The sequence below is a fragment of the Mytilus trossulus genome, chromosome 8 (genome assembly GCF_036588685.1).
Source record: "Mytilus trossulus isolate FHL-02 chromosome 8, PNRI_Mtr1.1.1.hap1, whole genome shotgun sequence".
NCBI lineage: Eukaryota > Metazoa > Mollusca > Bivalvia > Mytilida > Mytilidae > Mytilus > Mytilus trossulus.
In genome coordinates, this window is record NC_086380.1 from 34092002 (window position 1) to 34115566 (window position 23565).

At 32.5% G+C, this 23565-nt stretch overlaps 2 protein-coding genes across 2 annotated transcripts; both read right to left on the reverse strand.

The window, feature by feature from the left end:
* Positions 1 to 2830: 2830 nt before the first annotated feature.
* LOC134680875 (chondroitin proteoglycan 1-like) lies at positions 2831 to 5937 on the reverse strand. Its single transcript, XM_063540153.1, has 4 exons — positions 5803 to 5937; positions 4938 to 5094; positions 4265 to 4410; positions 2831 to 3006 (listed from the first exon to the last, which is right to left on the reverse strand). Exons 1-4 carry the CDS (start codon positions 5840 to 5842, stop codon positions 2912 to 2914), a joined length of 438 nt encoding a protein of 145 aa, XP_063396223.1. The 5' UTR covers positions 5843 to 5937; the 3' UTR covers positions 2831 to 2911.
* Positions 5938 to 7323: 1386 nt separating this feature from the next.
* LOC134727597 (uncharacterized) lies at positions 7324 to 12914 on the reverse strand. The gene is made up of 2 exons (XM_063591976.1): positions 12710 to 12914; positions 7324 to 9041 (listed from the first exon to the last, which is right to left on the reverse strand). The coding sequence occupies exon 2, from the start codon at positions 8536 to 8538 to the stop codon at positions 7324 to 7326; it is 1215 nt and encodes a 404-aa protein (XP_063448046.1). The 5' UTR covers positions 8539 to 9041; positions 12710 to 12914.
* Positions 12915 to 23565: the final 10651 nt, after the last annotated feature.

The following is a 23565-nucleotide window of genomic DNA, read 5'->3' on the forward strand; positions in this document are numbered from 1 at the left end:
TTTCATATTTGTAACGTTTAGAAGCCATGAATCCACAAACAAATAGCATTTCTATAGGCACTAATTGTTGCTTTTGCTTACCAACTTGCTCCTTTATTCTAATGACTTAATAAAGGTGCGATTTATAAAAAACAAAAATTGTATTATTCGTTTATTTCATGTTTCGTTAGAAATGTAAGTCTTCTGAACTGTATACTTCATTTTTCGTTAAAAAGGTGAGTCTTATGAACTGTTTACCTTATGTTTCGTTAAAAATGTGAGTCTTATGAACTGTATACTTCAGAGTTTGATGACGAAGGTGATCATAACTATCAAGCTTAACTTTAAATACCACAGAACCCTTTGTGTTTTGTTTTTGGTTAGCCGTTCTGGATCAGATTGAGAATGGAAATGGGGAATGTGCCAAAGACACAAAACCAGCCCGACCATAAAACAAACAACAGCAAAAGGTCACCAACAGGTCTTCAATGCAGCGAGAAATTCCCACACCCATATCTGTTTAGCACCGGATGAATACGGATATATTAAATAAAATAAAACAAATACTAAACTCTGAGGAAAATTCAAAACGGAAAGTGCCTAATCAAATGTCAAAAACAAATACTAAAACACATCAAACGAATGGACAACAACTTATTTGTATGACAGTTGCATCAAAATCCTTTATATTTACAACAATGCGTGAACAAAACAGACATAATAGGTCTAAATATGGGTACAGCAGTCATCACTGTGTCACAATCTCAAAACAAACAAATATTTAACAAAAAAGCCTCTGATCAAATTTAAAAACCATATGCATTGCTTCGCGTGTTTGACGTCAGAAAATGTTAACGTCATCAAATTTTGTCGTTCAAATTTTTTCAAAAGGTTATAATTTCACGTGAGGAATTGTGGTATACAGGGTTAAAAATCAAAAAGTATGTTAAAATTATTTTAGAAATAGACCTAGATATAAAATTAACCTGAAGTTCTTTAAAAAAAATTAAGAATTCACATATGGTTAATACCACTACGCCAGTAAAATAATTTTGTCGTTAGTCGTTCATAATAGAACAATAACACAATGACAAGATCTATAAAAGTACAGGGTCACGTCTTATGAACCAAAGAAATACAAAAAGTCGCACAAACAAAACACAGCAGCAAAAATAAAAGATAATATAAACAAATTGACGGAGTGTATAAGTATCAAGGCACGTCAAATGGATATCACAGAAAACAGACAAAACAGTAAAAGAAATATTATGTTGAACAAAGACAAATAAAAGAACAATATTACACGTTGTTAAGATGATAAACAACGCCAGTGCACATAATCTATACATCAAGACCATCAACTTTCAACAGCCATAATCCCATCACGTTTTCTCCGATTGTGACATTACTAAAATAATAATGCGACTTATAAATAATGCACATGCAATGACAGTCACGACTTCCGCCAGTGAAACAGAAAATGATTGCCCTCTCGGCGCACTTACCTCCACTTCTAAATTTTTGTGTAAATAAATCTTTTGTTTTATCAGGAAGTATGTAGTTGACTGTGTCTGGGTATTTTTTGGATGCTTTCTATTGTGTAATAGTGTTGTATTTGTTTTATTTGAATCATACTTTTTTATTGAAATTAAATGAAATAATGACCATAAATATTTTGTAAAAAAATATGATTGATTTGTATATTTATATATATATATGTAGAAAGTTTTTGAAGAAAAAAAGGAGCGACCAGACCAAATTATTTACCATTTCTGTACTTGGCAAACCCTTTCGAGATTTAGAGTCTTTAAATAGTTTTCAACAGCGTTTTTAATGTGTCCTTTTAACTGTTTTGATTCTAACATGACCAGAGAGACTCTTATAGACGAAACACGCATCTGTATCTTGTATCTTATAAATATTTGGTATCTTTTTGGCAATCTTAAGGTTGTCGTAGCTATGTTAGGTTGAGGATTTATGCTCAAATCATGTTTACTCTCAACATATTTTGATCCCATTCGGAGCAGAAAAATTTATAGAGGTTACATATAATGAATATGGATTTCATTCCTAAGGGTTAATTGCATGTTCGATCTCTCAATAATAATTTTTTATCCACTTTACAGTCAGGAACTAGTAGTTCAGTAGTTATCGTTGCTTGCAATTTGTCATTGTTATTTCCCGTTTATTGCTAATTATCCAATAAGGCTGTTATTGGTCAATCTAAAGGGTTATTTTTTGTTTTGCCTTCCATGCGTTATTTAGCATTTTTAAGCCAACCATCTGATGGTTTTTGCACATCATTGAAGGTGACTTGTATCTGTCTTCGTCTTTTTCTTTATGTTATGTTATAGAACTGTATAATTGGCAATCAAGCCATATCTTACAGGTTTTATACAGATGTATTCTGTTAAAATATCGGGTCAATTTTCGTTTGTATTCGTTTATATTCGTACTTGGTTAACTTTTACAAATTATGACTTAAACGGACAGTTGTCGCGTTTGCACGCATACCACATCTTCTTATACATAGTTAGCTTTAAAATAGGCAATTTCAACTTAAAAACAAATATATTATACAAGTTACGCTATTGCGAATTTAGTGGCAGAAAATACGTGCATGAAATGTATGTTCTATGTCTTTTATGTTTTAATATTTGTAGTGTGTATGATTGTTATGTAAATGTATGCATTTGTCGATTATAAAACTCAGAGAGCTTATGTTTATTTGTTATGTGACATGCCGACTATAAATAATGCTTTGAATTTAATTGAAATTGAACGTCTCGGTTTAATGTAGACAAAGCAAACAACCCTAAAAGATTTTGTACAAATTGAAAAACCTAAAGCAGTCACTGAATGTATTTATTCAAGAATTGTAATGTTTATTTTTACTGCTTCCTTTCGTTCTTTCTTCTTGTTTGCCGAAATTTCATCCTGAGACAGTCGTTGGAATGTAATGCCCACATGGAGGAAGTACATTTTGAGGCCAATTACAAGTCTGAAGCTTAAAATCAAATACTAATCCTACAATGATATAATATGTTTTTAATAATTACAATGTATAAATATGTATTTTATAATTACAATCTATAAATATGTATTTTATAATTATAATGTATAAATATGTATTTTATAATTACAATGTATAAATGTGTATTTAATAATTACAATGTATTAAATAATTTGCAGCAATATTAGTTTTGTTCTCAATTAAGATGATTTTTATAAATACTGTAGATTCGTTATTATTCGTTAGATACCAATTTTCGTTGATTTCGTAGGTATAGGGAAACCACGAATTAAAAAAGTTTAAGGGAACCCAATAGTTCTATAAGAATGTGTCATATCGTCTATGACTTTGGCAAAACCACAAAACAAATATTCATAAAATAAAAAATTGGTTCCCACGGAAGTAAATGAATCCACAGTACATTGAATACTTATCTTAATTACTGTAATAGGTGTTACCACTTACAAGATTATCATTGTTTTGTTATATACAAATCTATTTCTCTTATTGAATATAAAGTAAAACAGGTGCAAAAGATTCCAGAGGGACATTCAAACTTTTTTTTCAAAACTTGTATAAACTAAGGTGATATGGTAGGAACTTGTCTTCCTTTGGAGATCAAAGGTTGACCTCTAAATGAATGCAGGCCCGGACGCAGGAAGACAACTCGGGACGTATAAAAAGACAACTCTGACTGTCAATAAGACAACTCGGGTCGTCTATAAGGACAACACAGACAGAGTGTTAAAAGAGGATTTGAACTATATGAATTATCTCCTCTTAATACCTTATAACATTTTCTTCAACTGCAAATTGTATGGCCATTGAACATTTTGACTTTTTGGATGCATGTAAAATGGACTTTTTATATAAGAGTTCGTGTTTGATTTAACAACTTTCTGATTTTTAAAATGTGGGTGACAGAAATACAAAGGAAAATATCCTTACCTCTTCAATTTATACATCTTATACACAAAATTACCGGTTGCATATTTTACAAGTGTAAAAACACTAAGTAAGCTTTGAAATCATCCACGTATACTATAAGCAAGCGAAAACATGCACCTAAAAGGTTAGGTATCTATAAAACCAGGTTTAAATCACCATTTTCTACATAAAACATGTCTGTACTAAGTCAGAAATATTACAGTTGTCCATTCGGTTGATGTGTTTAAGATTTAGATTTTGCCATTGGATTAGGGACTTTCCATTTTGAATTTTTCTCGGAGTTCAGTATTTTTGTGATTTTACTTTTTGCATATTTTGGCATACCTGGAGTACAGGAATTGTGACCAAAGTATGTTCCAAACTGACATGTGTAGTAGGTATGACAAGTATTAAATAAGTCAGGATATCTGGCATCTGGTTTGTTTGTACAGTCTTCTAACTTTCCACATGGTGGTCCTACATGTGCTGGCCTATAATTAAAAAAAATGAAACAATGAGTTAGTATCATAATTTGTGTAGGCTGACATTCAGTTACCTCACTCCTTCACGACTTGCTGAGCTATAAATATTATTTCATTAATAATTGAATCAGTAAAGTAATTTCTATATTCTCATATATTTTACTTGATAATGTTTCAACATATTGCAATCGTTTTGAATTTGGTCCTCAAATGCAATAGAACCGCGGCGCTGCATATATACAGAACTGAACTAAGTGACCTGAATATAAAGTATTTCTTTTTGTTAATTTTCATTTGTGTTCTCTCATTAAGATTTACAATTGACTTATTTATAAAAAAAAAATGAATAAAGCTGACAAATAGAGAAAATAACTGTAAACTGAATTTTGCCGATTTGTGTTCGGTTGGTGTACAGATAAACTCATCATAGATACCAGGACTAAATTTTATATATACGCCAGATGCGCGTTTCGTCTACAAAAGACGCTAGATATTGCATTAGATGGATTTCACCTAATTGGTTACAATGTACTTACGTATCACAAGATTTTGTTCGGTTATTGTAAACTGTATTAGGGTTCGGTGGATTTGGACAATTGGTTACCTTGGCAACACCACCTGTACATGTCAGATATGACCTACACCCTATCTCAAACACTCCATCGCCTTTACCTACACAGTCTCCGGCGAAAACTGAAAAGAATTTTAACTATTTACAGTATTTAAACACATTAAATGTCACATTGATTAAAATATAATGCAAGGAATTGATTGATTGATTGATTGATTGATTGATTGATTGAGGTTACAAACCTTGGCTACGACACAGCGAGCGATTTTATTTTGAAAATTATATACTTGGAATGGTTGTGAAGGAAATAATAATGTATTAGTATATCGGAACATATCAAAACTAGATATTTTTTTTTAATTCAAACAATCCGATTGCAAAAAAGCAGTCACATATAAAAGATATAGATATATGAAGATGTGGTATGAGTGCCAATGAGACAACTCTCCATCCAAGTGACAATCTATAAAAGTAACCCATTATAGGTCAAACCACGGCCTTCAACTGGATCCCTGGCTCACACCGAACAGCAAGCTACAAAGAGCATAAAAATTACTAGAATAAAACCCTTTAAACGGAAAAACCAACGTTATGATCCTCATAAAAACGAGAACGAGAAACACTTGTGAACCGACATAGCCAGACGACAACCACTAAACATCAGATTCCGTTTATAGAGTTGACAGTCTCGAGCATTGTTTATCTCTAGTAGTAATTATGAACATTAAAAGCGTATTTTTATATCGACAAAAGCATGAAAAAACAAATAAAATATTTCGTAATTATTAAACTACTGGCTACTAGTATTTAAATCATAAAACTTCTCTTACCAGATACTGGAATAATCAGAAGAAAAATCGTATACAACATGGCTGTCTGGGAGCACGACAATATGTTAAAGGCTTATCTGTAAATGACCCAGGAAGTTCCCGTACCGAATCTTATCTCTTGCAGAATTATGAAATATTACAAGTGGCATGTCTGTGTGTACTTACCTTAAAAACGTTATCATTAGTTTTTCAATAAAATATTACTTTGCATGTATACATGGGATACTAGTATCTTTAGGTGCCATTTATAGCTTGCTGTTCAGTGTGAGCCAAGGCTCCGTTTGAAGACCGTACTTTGACCTATAATAGTTTACTTTTATAAATTTTGACTTGGATGGAGAGTTGTCTCATTGGCACTCATACCAGATCTTCTTATATCTATGAACATTTGTATAGTATAGAGTTGTTTGATTTGATTTGATTTTTTAAACATTTATAATTATCATCAGCAAATACAAATTTCAAATTTAATGATTTATGTCACGGGGTAATCTGTGTCTAATCATTACTATCATGTTGACTTAATTTGTGTTTTTAATTGCTAATTTCTACTTACTGCTTTTATTTCACAGATGAAATTGGCACAAATATTGCACCGTGTCATATTGCTTTAATAAGATTTAAAAATATCGTGATGATACACGTTTTTTGCTTTTGCTTTTGATGAAAATGTGGTTTATTTCTGGTAAATTTTCGTCTTACTAAAATGCTGAAAAACTAGACTCATTGAGATGGACTCCATCTCTGTGGGCCACGTTGTGAATGACATCTGATAAAAAAATATATATTTATACCATAGGACATGAGGTTGTTATAAACAAAAGTTTGTAACATACACCTTTGCCATGTGAAGCTCTGGTGTTGTTTTATTTACATTTTCAAGTATAAAGTTTGAAATCATAACGGTTCTCAAGATATAGAGCGGACATGGTCATTACCATTGGACATGGGGTTGTCAATTGAAACCAAAGTTTTTTTACCTTGCCCTTTGATCTAGCTTGTACAAACATAATGACACACACTCTGGTGTTAGTTACAAAAACCTATACATTTTTTTTTTGCCAATAAGAACACTCAACACAATCATGTCCAACTCAACCAACCCATGACCAAATCACCAGTTTACTAAACGCTCATGAATCGATATAAAGACGTTACTACCCGTGAAATTGAACACAGGTCAATATTGACGCCAACGTTAAAAACGCTAATAATGTAATACAAATAGACGGGAAATACTAAAAAGATTTGAAAAACATTGATTTGCAAATTTCAACGTGTCCCTGTGATACATATATCTATATATGTCTCAAAAATAGCTTACCCACAATTTACAGGAAATGAAAAATTGGGCCAGTGTAGGGTTTATAAATTGATTTCATTGCTTTAAATGACCTTTATTTCAAGTTTTATCTGCATGAAGAAAACAAAGTGTCTATTTATCTTTTTATAATATCCTTTAACAATTTAGCTGTTTGTATTTTGCATTTTTACATTAAACATGCACATTCTGCGAAATCATTAGACCGTCACCAAATCGAAAACTGCAGCAGATTGCATTTGCTGACTGGCGATGAGGAGCGTCCTGGATCTTTCGTCGTAATATATAGCTTTAGGCATCACTAAATTATTTCGGAACGAGGTGAGGTCTTGAATCTTTTGTCCATCTTTAGACAAGCAAACAAGCGTACCACTATTCATTCCAACACAATACACATTTCCGAATTTATCGGCGCATACATTTCTTGTATCTTGACCAGTTTCAAAATGTTTGTTCCATATCTCGTTTCCATAAAAGTCGAAGCAGTAAATGGTGTCACTCAAAAATTCAGAAATGAGCATCTTGTTGTTAAGACAATGGATAAATGTGATGCGCGCACTAGGTAATCCTAAATCTAACCTCTTGGCAATAGCACCATTCAAATCGACAAATAGAACACTTTGTGGTCTTGAGCAAACAATGATGTGCTTATCATAGAAAGAAATCGCGTTTAAATCGACATCCATTTGTAATGTATAGATCAGTGAAATTCGTGGGCCCAGTTTAAGTATTTTAATATTACCGTTGTTGGGAAAAGAAACTGCCATGCGAAAATCATCGATGAGGGCAGTTCCATATGGTTTTCCGAACTGTTTCATTTTTGTAATAAAGTGACCACTTTCACCGAACAAAAGGATACCACCATCTTCTCCAAAGTCTGCTAGGAGTATTTTTCTGTCAGGAAGGACAATAATACTTGAAATGTTAATATCATCCCCTTCATAAACGTTATAACCGGAAAGACGCATTTTTGGATGCACGGAAGTGATGCGTTTGGTCGATACGGTCAAAGAACTTTGTGCGTTTGTATTGATTTCGTTTAATACTGAAAACTGATTGGTTCTAACAGCTATATTACCCAGAGAGACAGTTTTCGAAACGGTGCTAAGAAAGTCAGCGTTTGGAGAAAAAGATAATCTTTTTAATTTTATTTCTTCTTGTAAAAGGAGCGAATTAATTTCCTTCCCTTCTTCCGAGAGATCAGTTTCTAATTTCTTCATTACCATGTAGATATGGAAGTCGCTAGCATTCTTCTGGAGATTCTCAAAGTCAATCAATGTCCGGTTTAGAGCCTCTCTTTTCTGTTGAAGTTTTCTAACTGTGTCTACTATACCTGTTTTTTGTTGAGAGTGGATAGAATTGATATCTTTCACGATTTTAGTTTCCAAAATATTGAGTTTTTTCTCAATATTCATGCGGACTTTACTGACTTCCGTTTTGATATTTTCTGTATCTTTGTCTATGTTAATTAAGTTGTCAGTTCCGTTTTTAATTAATTCATCGATGTTTTTTTAATCTCTCGTTCAGATTCCCTTTAAGATTTGATAAAGAGTTCGATGCTTTGATGTTCTGTACAACCCTCCGTAGTGATGTCACGCCGGTGCAGTGTTCATGTTTTGTACTCACGCAATGAACGCAACAGTGAATTTCATGTGATGGACAATACAATTCAAACTTTTCATTATGAAGATCGCATTCCATGTTTGCAGATAGCAATCCCTTAGCCAAGGTTTTGTATGCCTTTATCAGCATAATTTCATGATCTCTGGTCGACTTAATGGCAGAATGGTGGCCATGACAGTTTCTGCATAACCCCTCTTCACAAACAGAACACCAAAACTCGGCTGTTTGTGTCATGTTACGATACTCACACGGTCCGCATGATATCGACGAACTTGATGCCATGTCTTACATGTACCTACAAATCAGTAATTAAACACGAATTAGATAATGGTAAATACATATATTATTCATTACTGGCATGTATCGCTTGGGACAGTGTAAGAGTCTTATAGAAATGTATTTCACTCACAGGATTTAAGTTTCTTTTTCATAAACGTGTTCGTCTTTTTAACATGTTTAATAATATTATTAAAAAGGTAGTCGTGAAATATTCCTTTTTACAAAAATCCTTTTTACCAAAATAAAAGACAAGAAATATCCCTTTAAACAAAAGCCTCGGCGTGAAATACCCTTTGTTGCAAAAAGCTAGACGTGACATATCCCTTATATTTATGGTAAAGAAAATAATGATACCCCTTCATATTTATTAATTCAATTGAAGAATTGACTTAGCCGTGTGAAATGACTTTCCGTATCAATTGCTTCCGATGTATAGCAACTGCTTCCGTTATATATCAAATGCTTCCGCTTTATGTCAACTCCTTCCGGTTAATATCGCATGCCTTTCTTTAACGTTATCGAAAAGCATTTGGGACAATACCCCTAATGCGCCTTGAAATGAGGAACACAAAAGTCACGTGTAAACAACAAATCTCTGTGTAGTGATATTTGACACATTTCTATGATAAACAAATGACTGAGCTGAACCATTAGTGTTAATTTAGAAAGTAAGGGAACACAGAATAAATGTGTAAAAACCATGGAGCTCTGAAATGTGTTCAAAGTATTAAAATTTCAAAGAACTTATTGTGTTAAAATTGGGATTTTTTACCATGAGGAGCCACATCTCAAAAGAATACTCGGGGTTTGCTAAATTACGGAAAAATGAATCACACTTCGAACCCCGAAAATTTAACCACACATGTAAAAATGTCTCAGCTTCGAAACAAGCCATCATACATATACAAGTTTACGATATGGGCTGAGCAACAGAAGAAAACGTTACCATTACGGCCTATGGAGAAACAATTGCGCATATTGCCCCATTTCGAATCATTCTGCAAAGACCGGAAAATTAACCAGAGAACTATATTTTCGTGCGAATTAATCGATGTCAAATTACCCCGATTTACCTGGGATGGCTGTTACCTTAGGTTTTACTTCAGCGGACCTTTTATACACATAAAAGTTATTAACCCCGGGTCAACGTATTTGACGTCACAAAAGCGGCAAAAAATATCATAAAAATTATTCTAAAATCACGGGTAACAAGAACTATCTTTAAAAAAGATATCTGACGTATTCAAATTTGAGTATATGTTTAAAACTATCATTTCGATTCACCATTTAAAAAACGTTTTCTCTGTTTGTGTTCTCGGTCCTCGTATCTTTCTGTTAACATTCACCAAAACCCCGCGAAAATCTCACATGCGTAGGTGCGTTCTAAAAGTCATGTACGTTCGTACAACAAAGTTTACATCAATGAAATTATATAATTGTCCCGAATAAACAGCTGTCATGGATGCAAAGAGCTAATGGAGAAACAATTATTTTAATAAAATATAAATCTTAAGTTTGTAAGATCTAGTTCAAATATTTATAGTTTTTCACTTGCTTTCCATCACGATATAATCAACGCGACGTTTTTTCAAACACAACCAAATAACCCACCATGACAGCATTTTGTCCAATCTCAGAAAGTATTTTCGAGCATGCGTATTCTGTTGCCATAGTTAAGCGTCGGAAAAAGAGTTCTCAGAATTACAAAGTGCTTTATCTCAGGATCTAAAATAACGTTCTTAGAATATAGGGTCGCGAACAGGAGAAGGTTGTCTCGGCGGCACATGCAAAGAACAGAAGTATTGATGTATATATAAAGAGCATTTTTGACAAACGCCGAAAGATGTGATGGGGTTGTATATATACGATTGTCAAACTAAAAGTTTGGACTTATTTTGATGGAAAATAAAGGCAACAGTATTATACCGCTGTTCGAAACTGTTAAAAGGCCAATTTTAATATTATTTGTGTAATAGACAACAGGAACTTTATGTTAGCTGTTAAAGAGTTATGTATTCATAGCTTCTGGATGAACTCTATATAATAGAACTATCGCAATTAACGGGTGCTATTTATCTGTGTCCAAAAAGTCGCCACTGAAGAAAACTTAAAGTTTCTGGTTATTCTAATATGTTTACATTCAAAGATAAATTACGTTATATTCTGGTCAGTTTAAAGGTTGTTGCTCGATATGAAAAGTTGGTTACATGTTTGCAATATATAAATACTGTTACAGTATATGAACTTGATGTTGTCTTTTTAATTCATATTGAGATGTTACAGAAACTCATAAATCAATAGAGGAAAAAACAAATCCGGGTTACAAACTAAAACTGAGTAAAACGCATCAAATATATATATATATATATGTATATGTGGTCTGATTTTTTTTAGCATTTGGATTATAATCACATCATATATATTTTTTTATCTATCTAACGTTAATATTTTGGTTGTAGGTAATCAGTTCCATTGTTGTTATAAGATCTATTGACTTAACACTTATCATCTTCGTTAGTCAAGGCCCGGTGCTTCATGTGGAGCAGGATCTGCTTTATACCATTCCGGAGCACATGAGATCACCCTCAGTATTTGGTGGGGTTCGTGTTGCTCAGTTATTAGTTGTTTATGTTATTTCTTGTGTACTATCATTTAGATATAGGACGATGTGGTATGAGTGCCAAGGAGACCGTGAACTCTCCATCAAAAAACAATTCATAAAAGTAAACCATTATAGGTCAATGTAAGGCCTTCAACATGGAGCATTTGCTCACACCGAACAACAAGCTATTAAGGGTCCCAAAATTACTAGTGTAAAACAATTCAAACGGGAATACCAACAGTCTAATCTATAAGAAAACACGAAAAACGAGAAACACATACAAAATTATTTGCCTGTTTCTCTTTTTCATTTTTACCCATGGCGTAACCCGTTGTCAGTTTATTTTCGATTTATGAGATGGACTGTTCGACTGGTGTCTTTCTACCCTCTTTTATTACCCCCCATCCCCCCTCCTCGTGGAGAGGAGTGCATCGTAACCATTGGCTAGCGAAGATGCACTCAAATAGGCCGGCAATTGAATTGACGGTAATGTGTTAAATATTCGATTTGCTACAAAACTCTGAAGGTGAGATACATAAATGATTTAGTTTATTATATTATATGTATGTGAAAATAAACTGCATGATTGCTAATTAATTTGTGAATCAGTAATTGGCGATGTGTTATTGTCTTATATATTTCTTAGTTGAAAGAAGCTCCTATATGTAATAGCAGGAGAAGAAAAAAACATGAAAACTAATTGTTTTTATATTGATCATCATGATCATATTTATTAATGGTGCCGGCAGACTTTCAATTTTTTTTCTTCTTCAAAATGTTCAATGCTGTTCAATGCACAGAATCTTATCAAAAGGTAGTCCAAGATTACTCTGACGTCCAACGGCTGTTGTGCCAGACAAGCTGTGGGACGTCAGAGTAATATCGGACTAATCAAAAGGTGACAGCCGTGGGACTCCATATATTTTGTGTACATAGTGCAGAGTTATAAATGTTTACATTAATCACGATTAATGATTATCGTGAAAAGAACCGTACATGAATAAGCAATACAACTTAGAAGTGTTTCAGTCATAAAAATGTGGTTTTAACAAAAAGAATCATCATGATTATTTAGTACTTACTATCCTTGTCGAGATCCTTGTACTTCCTTACAAAAAAAACGCCTGTTAGGCTGTTATTAATCGATGATTGTTTAAGTGTTATTATGGAAGTCAATAGGAGACCCAATCAACTCGTTCAAAGCAATGTGTCAGTCCACAGTGACAGTTACCAGAATTTCTATGATCATGTTATAAGACAAAATGGAAGACCGTCACATTTCAGTGTCCCCACCGCAACCACTTCATGTAGATAAGATAATATACGATAAGATAATTTCCAATTTTTAAATAAGGGCCCACAAGGGGAATATAGAGAATACAAGTATAAAGAAAAAGAACATATATACCAGCCCAGTACTTAGTCAGCACTTTTTGTGCTGACATGGATTGTCATTGATATGGTTATATTTATAAATTTACTGTTTACAAACTTTTGAATTTTTTGAAATACTCAGGCTTTTCTTCCTCAGGCATAGATGCATGACCTTATATAGCTGGTTTAAAATCATGGAAAAATATCAGTGTACAGCTTAAACAAGCTTTGATGAATACAAACAGTCTTGTAACTATTGTTATATAGGGATTGTCGAAAAAAAAAAAACATGTGAATATGTCCCCTACGAGACGGTCACCTACAAAACAAGTATGACAGGAAAACGTTTCGGAGTGGACACTACCACTACCATGCGGTCTTTTTTACTCTTTTTCCAATTATATTCGTGCAAACAAATAACAATGGTTAGTTTCATGTAATTTTAAGTATGTTTTTATTAACATAGAATAAGTTTGATGTCATCTACGAACTGACTTTTTGTCCACTACGAAACGGTTTTGTCAACTAAGAAACGCATCAAAATGTCCACTACGTAACATGAGTTGTTCCTTCATAAGTGAAGTACTGTCTAATCTTTATCGAAAAAAAAATGGTTCTCCATTTCAGAAAAAGAAGATCTTTCTAGTATATAAAGTAAACAAACTGGAATGTCTATAGTAGACATTTAAAATTGCAATAAGATGTGTGTTCAGAAGCAGTTTCGTAGAGGACAAATGTCCCCTACGAAACAGTACACAAATTATGAAAATATTAATATAATTTTAAAGAGTATCTAAGATTGCACTTTTTGTTTAGAAACAGGTCTATAATAGAGGTATTAAAAATAACTCTTGAAATAAAATGTTAGGCAAGTTGATAATTGTTGCTAGGGTGCTCTCTTCGAGGTCCGCGTTAGAAGTATAAATGGTGGGTAGCTATTCAGTTCAAATCGTCATTTGTACCGAAGACAGCAGACAGTTAACATCGGATAGGTTGGAAAGAAAGTAGTGAATAGCAGGCAGACGGTTTAGTTTAAGTAAAGTGAAGTGCTTGGAACCTGCGGAAAGAATACAGAAAGGGCTGATACTGTTGGTTCGGTACAGATTGTCCAAACAGGGCTGGTGCTAAGGTTTTGCGTCTCACATATCTCACTATTGCAGTGACTGTTTGCTAACATACCATGCCTTAGTGCTGCCCTGTTGTTCAGACAGTTTTAGACATGTTTATTAAATAAAGTTTTATACCTTTTAGGTTTCAGCCTAGTTTGATACATTTCGGTTTCAGTCCGTTTCAAACATTTAGGTTCCAGACAGGTTTCAAACATTTAGGTTCCAGACAGGTTCCAAACATTTAGGTTCCAGACAGGTTCGAAACATTTAGGTTCCAGACAGGTTCCAAACATTTAGGTTCCAGACAGGTTCCAAACATTTAGTTTCAGACAATAGTTCCAAACCGTCTGACCAGTTTCATACATTTGTGTTCCAAACCAGTTTTATACATTTAGGTTTCAAACCAGTTCTATACATTTAGGTTCCACACCATAGTTTCAAACGGATGGTTTAAACAGTATCAGACTGAAAGGGTTTGAAACAGTTTTCATTCAGCAGGTTCGGGTAAAGTTGATAGGTGTTGAAATTCGTTTTCTGTAGTTTAGTATTTGTTTCATATTTGATAAAGAGATAGTGTAAACTTTTTATTGACTTTAGAACTTTTGAATTGCTTTTCAAATCCAGGAAACTGGTACGAACCCGAGGATAAAAACATCTAAACGTCCCTGCCCGGTTACACGTTACAAATGGTGGCTTAGCGGTGGGATTTGTCGAGCATTTCTGTTGAGTATTTTGTGATTGTCTATGACTGTCCGTCCGTCGGATGGGGACGTTAAATCCGAGGTCCCGTGTTCAGGAAGTACCACGTCTTGTGCACGTTAAAGAACCCTTTACAACAACTCTTATTGAGGTGTCCAAAAGTGGCCTGTTGTGAGGCAAAATTGTTTTAAACCGGTTTTTGGCAACACAACTTTTCTAGTGGTATTCAAAATAGAATATTTGAAACGGTTATATCTGGTCAAAATTCAGTATTCAGTTGCTTGTATAAATGTGAATTAAAGTATAATACTAGTATTTGGAAAATAGGAACTTAGCTAACAAAACAGAAAGAACATGCTAGTCGAACGAGGCTGACAGGAACCCCGGAACTGTGAGTAGGCTAAGGTACCCCTAGGTCTGACGCTTGCCGGCAGATTGTTGTAGGAAAGCCATTAGTTGGTTATCATGATATAACCCTCGGTGTACAAACAGTTGCTGGGAGAGGTATTCTGCGGAATGAGTGGATACATTGAGGTTTAAAGTAGAACCTTGGTATGGTGTCAGCTAGTTTTAACGAGAACAGTTTAGATTGTGTTTTGATTAAATCAGTATAAAATTGTAAAACTCATGCGAGGACGCATGAAATCGGAGGCGTGTGTCCCTGGGATGATGATGCACCCGCTTGCAAAAAAATGTTACGAATTTGCAGTTTAAGAAGGTTATAATAGTTCTACAGTTTTATATTTTCCGATATCTCTATTAGTTTCCCATATCATCCGTTTATTGTTGAAAACTGTATCTAAAATCATCCCGTTATCCTTGGTTGCTATCAGACGCTTTACCTGTACAATTGTTGCTAGGGTGCTCTCTTCGAGGTCCGCGTTAGAAGTATAAATGGTGGGTAGCTATTCAGTTCTATATTTTATTATATTTATTTTTATATTCTTTTATTATTTTTTATTATTTTATTATTTACTTAATCTTAAAACTTTTACTTTTTTTATTCATTTATTTATCAAAATTTTTGCTTTTTAAATTTTTTGTTTTTATTAAACTTTCTTATTATTCTAAATTATTTAAATTACCACATGGTAAAAATATAAATTATTTAATGCCCAAAAAGGCGCAAGCCAGGGCCGACCGTGCAAGGGCTGTATAGCCAGTCAAGGTCGTTAAAAACTTCCATTTGTTGTTGTTCAAATCGTCATTTGTACCGAAGACAGCAGACAGTTAAGATCATTTAACATCGGATAGGTTGGAAAGAAAGTAGTGAATAGCAGGCAGACGGTTTAGTTTTAAGTAAAGTGAAGTGCTTGGAACCTGCGGAAAGAATACAGAAAGGGCTGATACTGTTGGTTCGGTACAGATTGTCCAAACAGGGCTGGTGCTAAGGTTTTGCGTCTCACTATTGCAGTGACTGTTTGCTGACATACCATGCCTTAGTGCTGCCCTGTTGTTCAGACAGTTTTAGACATGTTTATTAAATAAAGTTTTATACCATTTAGGTTTCAGCCTAGTTTGATACATTTCGGTTTCAGTCCGTTTCAAACATTTAGGTTCCAGACAGGTTTCAAACATTTAGGTTCCAGACAGGTTCCAAACATTTAGGTTCCAGACAGGTTCCAAACATTTAGGTTCCAGACAGGTTCCAAACATTTAGTTTCAGACAATAGTTCCAAACCGTCTGACCAGTTTCATACATTTGTGTTCCAACCCAGTTTTATACATTTAGGTTTCAAACCAGTTCTATACATTTAGGTTCCACACTATAGTTTCAAACGGATGGTTTACACAGTATCGGACTGAAAGGGTTTGAAACAGTTTTAATTCAGCAGGTTCGGGTAAAGTTGATAGGTGTTGAAATTCGTTTTCTGTAGTTTAGTATTTGTTTCATATTTGATAAAGAGATAGTGTAAACTTTTTATTGACTTTAGAACTTTTGAATTGCTTTTAAAAATGATCCAGGAAACTGGTACGAACCCGAGGATAAAAACATCTAAACGTCCCTGCCCGGTTACACGTTACAAAAAGTTATAAAGGGACATAACTAAAAAACAGTAAAAGTGACACCAATAAAATTCAATCTTCATCTGTGTTATGTTGTAATAAGCATTGTGTATAAGAATCATTACCTTTGGTTGAGGCAAACTTAAATTGAGGCTTTTTGTAAAGAGGCATAACTCTAGAAAGGTAAAAGTCACACAATCAAAATTCAAACTTGAATAAGTTTTCTAACATTTGGTTGGGGCAACTAATTTTAGCATGTATGGACATACAGATCAAGTAAATGGGAACCAAGGATACAAATTAAAGTCTCCTTCCACCACAGCGGGATAAAACAACTGCAGAAAGTTTGTGCCTTCAAACAGAAAATATTTAACGTATCGGCCTTGTATTGTCACCATTTGTGTATAGTCCACACCCCCTCTTCATCCCCAAATATCGAGGAAAAAGTCTAGTTCACTTGTATATTCCGCAGCAACTTTTGACAAGATCGGGTACACGAACAATGACGGAAAATGCTGAATTTGCAGTATTTGAAAAAAATAATTTTGATGACAGTGATTAATACGGAACAGTTACTTTTTGCTTGTTGCAAGTGCAGGAATATTTTAAAATATGTTTTACAAACATGACAAAGACCTTGGGACAAAATGCAACAACTAGACCATTTTATTAACATTTTACATTTATTTTAAAATATCAGCTGAAACATAGAAATTGTAAGCTTTTTAAGTATTTTAGTCATACTAAAGAAAGCAATAAATCCATTAGAATTTAATTAACAACATATTTAAAAGGATAACAAAAATAACATTTGTTTTAAATCAAACGCATAGTAAACAGTTATTAAATGGACTGTTATCAAAGGTCACAATGTACATGGTAAACATTCAACAGTATACTGTGGATACATTTATTTTCGTGGGTTCCAAGTTTTGTTGATTGATCAAAACTTGCATTTTCGTGAATATTTAAATTCATGGTTTTTGCAAAATCTTCATACATTCCTTCAGAAAATTTGTAGTTCCTTGAACATTTAAATTTGTGGTTCCCCTGTACTCACGAAATCCACAAAAATTAGTATACAACAAATATTAATGAATCCACAGTAATCAATAAAAGAATCATGTAAGGTCCCAAAAAAAAGTTTACTCTAAACACATGTTCAGGTGTCTTTCCAATGGATGGTTTTTCCACTATAAAATTCAGTGTTGATGTTTTGAATTCATGTATTTTACAGTTTTAGGGTTCAGGTTGCAATTGGTAGAATCTCTTTAAGAGTCAATGGACAGTGCATACATATAGGTACATATATAACAAATATGTAGCTTCTTACTCATTAACAAATACACAACTCCTTATTAATATATACATTTGTACAGTTTGGATGTATTTTGTGATTATCAAAAATGTTATGTAAAGCAAAACTACACAATAAATACTACTGGTCAGTACAAAAATCATAAGTAAGCACCTATAATATTTTGTTCTAAAGTGGTTGTTCACTCTGAATATCAAATATAAACTTTTGTAGCCTGTGGTCCTGACACAATCTATGTTGTGATGCTGCTAGGGGTTAAGCAACAGTTCACCTGCCTGTTCAGAATTTTACATTGTACAACCTCTTGGTAAATTTTGAATACTGCCAATTTTAAATGTTACATGCAAAGATATTGATCAAAGATTTGAATCCTCCAAAATAATAACCGCCAAAATATTTTGTATACCTTATTCAATGAAAATCGCAAAATTTTACAACTGCGAAAATAACCTGCTATATGGTATGCTGCAAGGGTTAAGCAACAGTTCACCTGCCTGTTTAGAATTTTACATTGTTCAACCTCTTGATAGATTTTGAATACTGTTTACAACAAGACCTATCCCACCCCTGTTATACATCTAACATTTCTGTCAGTCTACAATACATAGTGCTGATACCTAATGACTGTGATCTTAGGTTAAAACCTAGAGAAATGAGTAAATTATCTCCCCTTTCAATGCAATGCAATCCTGATCTTGAATTCTAGGCACGGGTTATCTAGTTATAATAGAAGCATCTTAAACCAGAAAAAACTTAATTATAACTAATCAAACAATTCAAATGGAGAAAAATATTCAACGAGTGACAGAACAACACAAATTCAGGAACGCACGTAGCGCATGAGTTCATTATCCATGTTGTCCTGTCGTGAGTTGAAGATTTTTTGATATTTGAATTCTTTGATAATTGTTCTTTTTATTTCATTGACAAATGACTTTTTTATGAAACTTAAATAGAAAATGTAAGGAACTATATCTTTTTCTATGCATTCAAAATTTGTTTTTTTATACTACTTCATTGACAATGCAATGTTGTATGACGTCAGAGGAGTGAAATTACCACGTTTATTTCACATGTGAAATTATCGGTTTTTCTTTCACTGGGAAATAAATGTAATTTATTGCAACCAATGTAACAACAGACTTGATCTTCAAATACATGTTATTACTATGGCAAAACCTAAACAGGCCCGAATCTTTAAAAACATAAATATGAATCAGCTTACTAACATGGTATCAGAGTAACTAAAATAAAAACAATTACAAAATGACAATACAAACATTCATTACAAAATATCAACATTTTAAAGTATTGCACAAAAACAAAATAAATACTGAGATATCTACAACCAATATTTTACTGTGTAAATCATTTATTTTTGAGGAAAATTTGCACATTCATGGATACTTAATTTATTGGCTTTAACAAATTCTGCATACAAACCTTTAGCTAGAGAGTCCAACAATTTAATTCAAGGTCAACCTTTCTCATGAATTCAACAACTGAGTTTTGTATATGTAATTCATTATTCTTAAGTTATGAATAATAGTTTTAAATAATTGTGAAATGTTCTCGGTTCAGCCAACAATTGCTTCTCCCTCGTCAAATTTTATGTTGTAGAAAAAGATATAACATCTATTCTAATATGACGTGCTTCTTTCGCTTTGTAAACAACACTGTGATAAAATTCTCGATATATCTATACATAGCGCAGACTCCGTGGTGTACATTATAATGGCTGTTACAATATACTTCCCACGTAAATCCACATGTATTGAAACCTATTTGCAAACCCTTTGTCGATTTAATTGTTTTAAAAATTGCAATTCAGAAAAGCCAAATCACTTTTATTCTTATTCGGATGCATAATAAAAAGAAGTAATGCATAAGGGCTCGGAGAAACCAACAAAATAAAAATAAAATAAAATTCCGCGAAAGTCTATTAATGTTTTTGGCGCATTTAAGTCATTTCAAAACATGACGTCATACAAATGAAAACTCTAGAGTTGAACGTTTTCTGTTACGTTAACTATTGACATGTCGTTTACTGTTGTATCAAAATTGATTATCAAGGTAGGTTATGTTTGATTTTCTATTCTATTGCATTATTCGCATATGTACTGATTTCAGCAAGTCAACATGGCGGCTCATTGGTTACGAAATGTCAACTTTGGATTTGACGGTAGCTCACGGGAAAAAACATATAAATCAACATAACAATTGTTGGTTTTGAGAATGAAACATAATTTTTTTCAGCGGTTGTTCACGAAATAATCCGTGCAAGCTACGGGTCTATTAAAATGATGAGCTTTATCTAACAGGGAGTAAATAAGAACAGCCATACACACAGATTTACCCACCCTCGCTTCAGTTTTTTTAAAGATCGTATTTGTCCTATTAGAATCGAAATAATTCATGGAAGCCATAGATTATTGGAAATTTACACATGGCCTGGGCCGTGATATTCGTTGATTTTATCCCTCGCTAACGCTCAGGATAAAATTCGAATATCACGGCCCAGGCCATGTGTAAATTTCCAATAATCTATGGCTTCCATGAATTATTTCTTAAATATAGAAGTAGCTGTAATCACACGAAATTGTGCAGGGTTTTAAAAAATATATGACAAACACCTTATTTTCATTAAAATTACAAATTTTAATATACATTCTATCAAAAAATCCAAATAAATTACTGACATATTTTCAACCAATATATACTGTGTAAAACATTTATTCTTGTGGGTATTGATTACAACAAGATTATTTGATCATAAAATAACCTTTTTCTATTACATTGTCAGTCTTAATAAATTAAAAGATCAGAATTTGTTAGATATGTTTGTTCATCGAAAAAGTATTCCCACTTTAAGAAACATGTTCAAAAAATGAAGGCTTTCTTTTATGGATTAAATGCATAAACAACATTTAAAGTAAAAGCAACTTAAGCTTTGATTTCCAATCTCAAATGGATATAAAATTCCACTTTTTTTTCCAAATTTTCATGTCCCTAAAAATTGTTGTTTTGTCAGAAATTTCTTTTTGACTCAAGCTTGACAGTCAGGGGCATTACTTAAACAAGTAACAATTAAAATTACCTATACAAGTAATGTTGAAAACGAGGCTAATTTAAATATAACTTATATAAGTTATTTTTCTGAATATTATTTTTATAGGTGTCCAAGAATACAGATTTTAGTACTTTTAAATAATTTTCACAGTTATTTGGTTATTTATCCCTTGATATATAAAAACTAGTTCTTCAGAAACACTAATTAACTTTCCAATGCACTTATCTTTCATACCGAGGCTTCTGGGTCAAAGATTGGTCTCTTGGGACTATTAAATTATCATTTTCCTCTAAAATCTTGAAGGTAGACTGATATAAATAGATAGATGCTTGTGAATTAATTAAGACCTGAAGTTATTTATAATTTGTAACCTAAATCAATTACGTATGTGCCTTAGATAAGTGTTATTGCTATTTTTTTCAAAAAAAAATAAAATAACTTATTCAAGTAATATTTTTGTCATTATTTTCAAGGTAACCCTTTATCTCTATACTCCTCTCGAATCTGATAAATTCTTCATTTTATGATATAAAATGTTGTTTAAAATCATGAAAACTACATTAAGTCTATGTTTCTATTGAAAATTAAATAACTATATTAAGTAATTTTATTATTTTCAAAATAAAAAATTACTCATATAAGTAATTAAAAAAAATAACTTGTTTAAGTAATGCCCCTGACTGCTTGATCTGTTATTCATAAGGTAAGGTATATGAGAACATTAACTTTGGGCTTTATGGAATACATGTACAAAATACATAAATGTGGAACTACCGATCAGACCATTGTTTCTTGTTAAAATATCACTTTGTTTTCAAAGATAATTTTTTTTTACTTTAGTGAGTATCAATATATTCATTGTTTTCTAAATCCATCAATATTTTTTTTTTTTTCATTTGTTAGGATTTTTTTACTTGTTTATCAATGATCTAAAGTACATGTATCTAAATTGCACTACACTGAGTTAAAATGGTTACATTCATTGATTTCAAAATTCAAAAAAATAATTTGTTAGATTTTTAATTCTAAATCCCATACTTGGATTTAGTGTTAAAATACTTGGTGCATAATATCAAGATAAACATATGATAGGATGCTGCTTTCAAAGTGAAAACTAATCTAAATATCCCAAACTACAAACAAAATGGCAGTTAGATGAATGTGCATTAAGGAATACATCATATGTACCATAATTTGGTATTCGGCCTTTGGTTTCTTTTTGTATCCTTTTTTATAAGTTCTAAAATTTTAACTTTTATTTTGTAGGTTGTGTTGGTGTTAGAATAGTATGAATGGAACAATTGAGTTTTTCGAGAAAAAATTAATACATTTTGATTCACTGTTTACGTGACATGAAATCAAACAGGAAACCAATCTTTATTTTCTTTATTTTGCACAATATAATTCAAAAGGCATAAATAAACACCATTACTAGTGTTACTTGCTTCATGTTCATATTTAAAATCTATTTTCAATGTTATATTAAAGTTTTTTTAAACCTGACAGGAAACCATAAGAAACCGAAAGTATTTTTTTAGTTTTATTTTATTGCAAAATCGGCTTAAAATAATCTGAACAGTATACTTTTTCTTAAAATCCATCTTAAATGTAACAGTATTATAAAACTCCTAAATATGTGCTTGTTTTGAAATCAATTAGTACAATTTATTCAGAATTTTCCATATTTTCTTCATTGATACAGGATACCATAATCGTTGTATCTTGATGTTTAAGCCAAAAAAATGTATTTATATTTGGTTTTGATATTCCAGTTATATACAATTTATTCCAAATCATTGGCAATGTAACATTCTTTAAATCCAGTAAAGAAAAAAACTTTTAACTTGGAATTAAAATCTTTAAAATAGGCACAATGTGATACTTGTGACCTGTACACCATCTACATGGTTTCCACATTTTAACCTACTTTAGTGGGCTAAAATCAATAAAGTACTTTCTTTCAAGTCATGCATGGTAAAAGTTTACTTCTCCTTTGACAAGTTTATTGCGTTTCTGATAAGTGTTTGCAGAACATGAATAAAAAATATTAATTAAAAACTGTGACAAAGATTCCAACTTTGTACATTCCAAGTGTAACGGTATATTAACATGTATTTTTTATTAAATTATATTTATTCACCTAAAATATCCAGTAATATTTACTGCTGAAGTTAAATCAATCCAACGAGCATTGGTACAATGATAAGAGACGTAATTTCGATTGATTTTTCCAAGGACTCTTCACGTCATTATCGGGAAACAAAGTGTGTTCTAACGTCTGTCAAATATGAAATCGATTTTGTCAAGTCATTGGGCATTTATTTTCACACAGGATCGTATGTAACATTATGCACATAGGAA